The 8,754-nt window shown below is 41.3% G+C and overlaps 2 protein-coding genes across 2 annotated transcripts; one reads left to right on the top strand and one right to left on the bottom strand.

Moving 5' to 3' along the window:
* The first annotated feature begins 829 nt into the window (after positions 1–829).
* On the top strand, positions 830–1,786 carry LOC118536168 (olfactory receptor-like protein DTMT). The gene has a single exon (XM_036092870.2). It carries the CDS (start codon positions 830–832, stop codon positions 1,784–1,786), a length of 957 nt encoding a protein of 318 aa, XP_035948763.2.
* A 4,548-nt stretch (positions 1,787–6,334) lies between these two features.
* LOC118536169 (olfactory receptor 1L6) lies at positions 6,335–7,252 on the bottom strand. Its single transcript, XM_078066440.1, is given in 3 exon segments — positions 6,335–6,882; positions 6,885–7,179; positions 7,181–7,252. Coding segments are annotated over 3 exon segments (915 nt in total).
* Between the last annotated feature and the right edge of the window lie 1,502 nt (positions 7,253–8,754).

Raw genomic sequence — 8,754 nt, forward strand, 5'->3', positions numbered from 1 at the left:
TGATCCCAGATTGACTGGCTCCAGGGCCCAGAACTTAAATGCTGTCTAGGGACACTGGGGTCCTCCCAATCTCAGCTGCTTCCCCTGCTGTCCATCTCATTCCTATTCCCTTCTAACTCTTGCTTCTCTGACTAATGTCCCCCGGGTCAATCAAATCTTTTTTTTTTTCTTTAAGTCTTAAAAGGGGAACAGACAAGATTTTCATGTGGATTGGGTAGTATTAATCTAAGTAACAAAGAAATTAAAGTGGAAGGGCCATTTTTCTGGTAGTTCCAGTGTTAGGAACTGGATCTGGCGTTCTAGGGGCTGGGTTCTAGTGCCTGCTGATGATGAGAGAATGTCTACTGCCTTCTAATTTGCAGCAACTCAGACCTTCGTGTCATTCTGCAGTTTGGGGATCTCCCCATGGTTCTCAACGGCCCCCAGGCTGTGGTAGGTGCAGAACATGGGCTCAGATCAGTTTTGGCTCATCATCTCCTTCCCCACACCACTGAGGTGGGTGGTTGAGGGGGTGTGTAAGCTGGGTGGGCAGACAAATAGATGGGCTTTTCTTTGGAGTAGGAGTGCTGGGTGCAGTGCAGTGAGAAGGATGCAGCTGCTGATGGGTATGTGGTGGTAGAGCCCCACTTGGTTTTGCACACTCCTTGCTCCAGATAAAGCTGGTGGAGAGGCAGCTCAGGAGTGTATATATATATATATGTATATATATATACATATATATATATATTTACACATATATGATATATGTACATATATATACACACATACATATATATTCACACTTTCATACAGATTATTCTTAATTTTAAAAAGGTAGAACAAAAACAACATGAAAATGGGAAACCAAACTGTCATCTCAGAATTCATCCTCCTGGGCCTGCCCATGGATTCAGATCAGCAAAACCTGTTCTGTGCCCTGTTCCTGGCCATGTATGTTACCACCATCCTGGGGAACCTTCTCATCATTGTCCTCATTCGCCTGGACTCCCACCTCCACACGCCCATGTATTTGTTTCTCAGCAATTTATCCTTCTCTGACCTCTGCTTCTCCTCTGTCACAATGCCCAAATTGCTGCAGAACATGCAGAGCCAAGTCCCATCCATCCCCTATGCTGGCTGCCTGACCCAGATGTACTTCTTCCTGTTTTTTGGAAACCTAGAGAGCTTCCTCCTGGTGGCCATGGCCTATGACCGCTATGTGGCCACCTGCTTCCCTTTGCACTACACCGCCATCATGAGCCCCATGCTTTGTCTCTCCCTGGTGGTGTTGTCCTGGATCCTGACCACTTTTATCTCTTTATTGCACACCTTGCTCATGGCTCGGCTGTCTTTCTGTGCTAATAATGTGATCCCTCACTTTTTCTGCAACATACCAGCTCTGCTAAAGTTGGCCTGCTCTGACATTCAGATAAATGAAATGGTGATCTTTATTTTGGGAGGGCTAATCATAATTGTTCCATTCCTGTTGATCTTTTCATCCTATGCACGAATTGTGTCCTCCATCCTCAAGGTCCCTTCTGCCAGGGGCATCTGCAAGGCCTTCTCCACCTGTGGCTCCCACCTCTCTGTGGTATCGCTGTTCTATGGGACAATTATTGGTCTCTACTTGTGCCCATCAGCTAATAATTCTACTGTTAAGGAGACTGTCATGGCTGTGAGGTACACTGTGATTACCCCCATGCTGAATCCCTTTATTTACAGCCTGAGGAATCAGGACATAAAGGGAGCCTTGGGAAGAATCTTTTCAAAGTGGACAGTTCAGCTTTCTTTGGGACAGGGACTCTAAAGATTAAAGTATGTTTTCAAACAGTAGATGTAATATTGACAATGAGTAGTATTCTTAAAGTCTGGTAGTACCCAAGCTAATGCAGCCCTGATAGCACTTCTGGGGTTTTTCCCATATGTCACTAGTGGTGGGTCCATCGTACCTCTTGGGTTTACCACAGTTTCTGGGGGTGATGTAGCACAAGACTGACATGTAGTGGACACTTAGTAATTATTATTCAAATTTGAATAAATACCACTCTAACCTTACTGTTTACTGCACACACACAAAAAATGTACAGTAGTTCTTAATTCTCTAAGAAATAAATCCAGATTTCTCAGCCACTTCAGTGCTTTGCTTCTGCCAAATATGTTTATTCCATGAGGAATATCTTCTGATTTATTATGTACATCCTTTTGTAATTTTTTATTCTCCAAAGATCATCATTCTTCACTTGCTAACCTATTCAGTTCTTAATTTTCATTTCAGGTGTTGATTGATTCACCTCTTTAATGACCACACTCTAAAATTTCTTTTTTGATTTATCCATCACTTGTCAGTTAATGACAGATTACTTCTTTTGATAATATCTATATTTTGGATGAGAATTTCTCTTTTGAGTTAAAATCATATGATATGGAATGAACCATGTGATTCTGTTATGAATTGTTTAATTTATAGGAAGTAAAATGGTAGCCCATACACAGCCTAAGGTAGCACAAATAGTGACAGAAGGATTAAAATCTATTTATGACTCCCCAGTAGATTTTTTCTTCTGAAATATTATGCTAAAATTATATGAAGCTTTCTTTGTTTACTTCTTTTCTTATGAGGTATATTATAAATGTCTTGAAGACAGGTGCTCTCTAATCTCTTCAGTGATGAGTTATGTCTTGTACTTGCTAGATGTAGAATAGTAATTGATTTTATTTGAATGCATTTTCATATGTTTCTTGAAATTAATGTGTGCCTTAAAAAAAATCTCACCTTTTAAAAAAAGTCTTCCTAATAATGCCAACTTTGACTTCATTTCTTCTTCAAAAATTTTTATTAATTACAAAAAGAATACATTCAGGGCACCTGGGTGGCTCAGTCATTAAGTATCTGCCTTCGGCTCAGGTCATGATCCCAGGCTCCTGGGATCGAGCCCTGCATCGGGCTCCCTGCTCCGCGGGAAGCCTGCTTCTCCCTCTCCCACTCCCCCTGCTTGTGTTCCCTCTCTCGCTGTGTCTCTCTCTGTCAAATAAAAAAAAAATTAAAAAAAAAAAGAATACATTCTCATTGAAAATTATCCAAACAATAAAGAAACAAATAATAAAGTGAGAATGTGAGGGTCCCCCAAAGTTCTGCTCTCCCCAGAACTGGGGAATATTCTATATGCATAGATATTTTCTATGCACAGACTAACTTTGCATGTAATAAATAAGACTAAATTATGCATACCATTTTTTCATGCTGTTATGTAAAATATATTTTGAATAAAATATATTTTGAATTCATCATTTCATATAAAGACATAGACTGTATAGTGTTTTGTTGAATGGATGCATTTACTGTAACTTATTTAAATAATCTCGGTTGTTTTCAGTTTTTTATTACTTTGAACAATACTTCAATTTTATTGCCTGGTCCATATGTTTTCTTGTGGACTTGTGGTTTGATTCTAAGGACACATTCTTAGAAATGGGTTTACTATATCAAAAACATGTTATAATTGGGTAGAAGTTGCCAAATTGTGTCCAAGGAATTCTGTTAAGGTATACTCCTAAAAGTGAATGAGCATGGCTGTTTCTTTACATGTTCCCAACACTGGATTTTTTATTCTCCAAATATTTATCAACCTGATATCAAAACATGAGATTTTACTATTTTTTTTTAAAGATTGCTTTATTTGAGAGAGAGAGAGGAAAAAAAAAACACGAGCAGGGGGAGGGGCAGAGGAAGAATTTCCAGCAGACTCCTCACTGAGCGTGGAGCCCAAGACAGGGCTCCTTCTCAGGACCCTGAGATCATGACCTGGGACAAAATCAAGAGCTGGCTGCTTAACCTACTGAGCCACCCAGGTACACTGAGATTTACTATTTTTAAATTGAATTTCTATACATATCAGTGAGGTCAAACATCTCTTTATATTGATTAACTGTTCCTTTGGCATGTAATTTGTGCATGTCCTTTGCCTTAAGTCAATTTTCTTTTTTCTTATGGTGCCACTATATCTATGTCATAAACCACATTTCCCGCAGTCTGTTATTCAACTTCTGACTTTGGTAGTGATGTATTTTTCCGTTACTAAGATCATAAACTTCAAAGTAGACAAGTAAGTTGATTCTTACTTTCATGATATATATTTTTTCTTTGACATGCTTGGAAAGGGCTTTTCGATCCCCAAATTATTATTATTATTATTACCTCATTATTTTTTCTAGTTTTTGTACAGTTTTAGTTTCTACATCTCTATCTTTGATCCACCTAAAATTTTGTTTAAGGGCAACTGCCCCTTTTCTCTTCTCCCATTCCTCAGCAAGTGATTTGTCTTCACCTTCACGGACGTGAAAAACTGCCTTTACAATGTTTAAGGCTCATGTATACCTCCTTATTATATTATTATATTTTATTCATTTCTGGACTTATTATATCGATGTTATCCTATAACAGTACATGTTAAGTACCTTATGTGACAAGCCCTCCTCTATATTCTTCTCTTCCAAAACTTTCCTGACACATTTATCCTTTCAGATATGTTTTAGATCTATTTTGTTAAATTATAATTTAAAAAAATCTATTGGGAAATTAACTGGAGTTACATTGAATTATTACATTGATTTATGAATTAGAGTTGGCTATTTTATACAGTTGTCTTACAAACTATAAATAACAAATATCTTTCCACTTACTCCAAGTTTTCATTTCTCAGTTGAATTCTGTAGATTTCTTAATTTGGCATATTACTGTATATTACTTTCTACATTTAGTCCTAGGTATTTTACATTTTAAAAAAATGTTGGGGGGTCACTAGTGTGTTTTTAGACAAGTAATTTTTTGTACATAGAAGAGTTACTGATTGTTTTGTATATCAATTTTATAATAGTCTACCTTATTAAATTCTCTTATTTTTTCTAATAAGGATTTTCAGTTAAATATCTCGGTACTGAAGATACACAATCAAAGCTAATATCAGTATTGATAAGTATGAATTTTTTTTTCAAATAGTTCTATTATTTCTCTTTTCTAATTGCATTGAATACCATTTCAAGAAAAATGTAAAATAATAGTTATTCTAAGGAGAGTTCAGATGTTAGTGTGAGGTCCTGCTCTTTATCCTTCAATAACCAAGTGGAGGGGATTATAGAATATTCAAATAGTTTTGGATATTGGAGGGCATAGTGAACTTTCCCAACCTGTTTGGTGGTACTTTGGGAGAAGGCACTTTGCAGAAGGGCCCACCACTACATGGGGCAGCCATACCACGACATGGCTGGTCTAAGGAAGAGTGTCTAAAATTCTACCTCTACCTCAACATGCACACAAACGCGAATCTTCTCAACCATGTTGGGCCATGAAGATCAGAAAAGTTCTTACACACACTGATGGAGCCCAGATGGAGTTGAGAGCGAGTGTGTCTCCAGAGGTTATCAGGATAATGAGTGAGGAGGTTGTGTAGCAGCAGCTCAAGTCAGAGCTCAGAACCAGATAGAAGATTGCTGAGTCTAACAGAATTGGTTTCTCTAAGCCTGTTTCCTCTCTTGTGCAATGAGAATAACAATATATTCCTCCTGGAATCTCGTGAGGTTTAAAGGAAACATATGCGTAGAGCAGTTAGGACAGTACCTGGCACATTGCAAGTCCTCACTAAATGTTATCTTTTATTATTTTTATTACAAGGATATCACACCATTGTAATAGTGAAACATTGGGAAAGCATAACTATCAATAAGAGACAGGTTAAACTGTGGAATATCACAGTACACCATGAAGATAAAAATGAAGAAGTTCTATTTGTAGGGATAAGAAAAGATCTCCTAGACTACTATTTCATGAAAAGAGAAATTACAAAATAATATGTAGAGAGTGATACTATTTATGTGTCAAAAGCAGGGAGAGAAAGGTGGAGGAGGTATTGAGCTGGTAACTGGGATGGGAGTGGAGGTTGGATTGAGTGATCATCAAGGAGAATTTTATCTTTATTTCTATTTTTGAGTTCCTGCCATGAAAATGATGGATATATATTATCTAGGGAATAGAATTTTTAAAAATTTTATAAAAACTAGATCTCTCCTGAAGTTTCCAGGAAAGAGTCTGAAGATGGTGTGGTCTACAATGCAGCACCCTCTCCACCTAAAAAAAAAAAACAAAAAAAAACAAACCCTCTTTTTAAGAACCTTATTCCATCTTCACTGCTTCTCGGGTTTCCTCTCCATCCACTAGGTTGCTGCTGACCACACTTAATTTAACCAGAAATAAGATGCTGTGGGATCAAAATTGCTAGTGCTTTGCAAAACTAGAAAAGGGGGGAGAGGTTCTTTTGTAATCGTTCTTATTATTGAAATGCCTGTTAATCAGGACCTGCCCTCACAACTCTTGGGACGCAGCCCTCCATCTGAGTTCCTTTTTTAGGGCGCCCTGGACCTCCTTGTTGCGAAGGCTGTAGATGAAAGGGTTCAAGGTCGGCGTGAGCACCGCATAGACCACGCTGGCCAGGCGGTCGTAGCCGGCTGAGTAGGCAGACGACGGGCGGAAAGAGACGGAAAGGACGGAGCCGAAGAAGAGCGACACCACCACCAGGTGGGCCCCGCAGGTAGAGAAGGCGCGGCGCCGGCCCCCGGCTGACAGCACTCCCAGCACGGCGAAGAGGATGCGAGCGTAGGAGAGCGACACGAGGACCAGCGGGGTGAGCACCACGGCCAGGCCCTCAGAGAAGATGGCAGCCTCGGCGGCCGCCGTGTCCAAAGTCGCCAAGCTCAGCATCACTGTCATGTCACAGAAGTGGCGCACAGGGGCGGGGCACGGGTAGGAGAGCGCCGAGATGAGCAGCGTGTGCCTCAGGTAGTGCAGGTGGGCCCCCGCCCAGGACGCGGCCATCAGCGCGGCGCAGCGCCCGGGCGTCAGGACCGCCCCGTATGCAGGGGGCGACAGACGGCTGCCAGCAGGTAGCTCTCGGTGATGCCCAGAGCCACGAAGAAGTACATCTGGGCAAAGCATCCCTGGAAGGACACGGCCTGGCCAGGGTGCAGCAGGCCGGCCAGCAGTCTGGGGACAGCGACAGTGGTAAAGCAGACGTCCACGAGGCTTAGGTGACCCGAGAAATAGTACATAGGGGAGCTGAGGGCCCCATCCGACCTCACCACCACCACCATCGTCAGGTTGCCCAGCGCACTGAGCAGGTAGACACCAAGGAAGAGCAGGAAGAGCAGCGGGGTGGATGTCTGTTCCATCCACCAGGCCGAGGAGGAGGAACTCTGGGGCTGACGTGAGGTTGGCCGGGGCCATGGAGTAGCCGGACAGGCGGGGGTGCTGAGAGGACAGATGAGGAGCAGGCCTAAGTTCTGGCACCTCTAGGTAGGCTTCAGCATGTCGGGGTTCCATGTCCTATTTTTAAATTTCCGCTTGCTAGAAAGGCTTGGAAACCACACTGCCCACCCATTTCATGAAGAAACTGAATCTCAGAAGGGTGTCCTGAGGTCGTTCGTAGTTTCAAGCTGGGAGTAGATCAGATCTGATTTTGACACCTGTCTCTACCACTCAGGTAGAGATTATGCGTTTAACCTGCTCAGGTGTGACCTCTCTGAGCCCCAGTTTTTTCTTCTTTCATTGAGGAAAATACTATTAGCTACCCCTGAAGTTGGTTGTGAAGATAAAGTGGAAAAGAAATTTAACACACTTCTCCAAAGAAGATACACAAATGGTTAACAGACGCATGAAAAAATGTTCAACATCGCTAGCCATCAGGGAAATACAGATCAAAACCACAATGAGATACCACCTTACAACAGTTAAAATGGCAAAAATTAACAAGACAGGAAAAAAAAGTGTTGGCGAGGTTGTGGAGAAGGGGGAACCCTCTTGCACTGTTGGTGGGAATGCAAGCTGGTGCAGCCACTCTGGAAAACAGTATGGAGGTATCTCAAGATGTTAAAAATAGAGCTACCCTACAACCCAGCAATTGCACTACTATTTACCCCAAAGATACAGATGTAGTGAAAAGAAGGGGCACATGCATCCCAACGTTGATAACAGCGATGTCCACAATAGCCAAACTGTGAAAGGAGATGTCCTTCAACAGATGAATGGATAAAGAAGATGTGGTTCATATACACAATGGAATATTACTCAGCCATCAGAAAGGATGAATACCCACCATTTGCATAGACATGGATGGAACTGGAGGGGATGATGCTAAGTGAAGTAAGACAAGCAAAGAAAGACAATTATCATATAGTTTCACTCATATGTGGAACATAAGGAATAGCGCTGAGGACCACAGGGGAAGGGAGGGAAAACTGAATGGGAAGAAATCAGAGAGGGAGACAAACCATGAGAGAGTCTGGACTCCAGGAACCAAACTGAGGGTTACAGAGGGGAGGTGGGTGGGGGATGGGGTAACCGGGTGATGGATATTAAGGAGGGCATGTGTTGTGATGAGCACTGGGTGCTATACGCAACTAATGAATCATTGAACACTACAACAAAAACTAATGATGTACTAGATGTTGGCTAACTGAACATAATAAAAAAGAAAGAAAAGAAATTTAAAATACTTAGCACACCACCCAGCACACAAAACTGTTACCTATCTGCCTATCTGCTATCTATGTACTTATCATCTACCATTATTTGCTTAGTCAAACAAGTATTTGGGGCAGAATTGGGACCCAGACATCTGAATACCAGTTGAGGTTTCTTCATAAAACACCTTACGGCATTTGCCATTCATTTATTCACCACATATTATGTGCTAACTCAGGAATTATTAACTTTTCTGTCAGGGATCT

This window comes from Halichoerus grypus, chromosome 2 (genome assembly GCF_964656455.1).
Source record: "Halichoerus grypus chromosome 2, mHalGry1.hap1.1, whole genome shotgun sequence".
NCBI lineage: Eukaryota > Metazoa > Chordata > Mammalia > Carnivora > Phocidae > Halichoerus > Halichoerus grypus.

Excerpts from the sequence above, each read along its gene's own strand:
- LOC118536168 (XM_036092870.2), top strand. The coding sequence starts at position 830 with ATGAAAATGGGAAACCAAACTGTCATCTCAGAATTCATCCTCCTGGGC.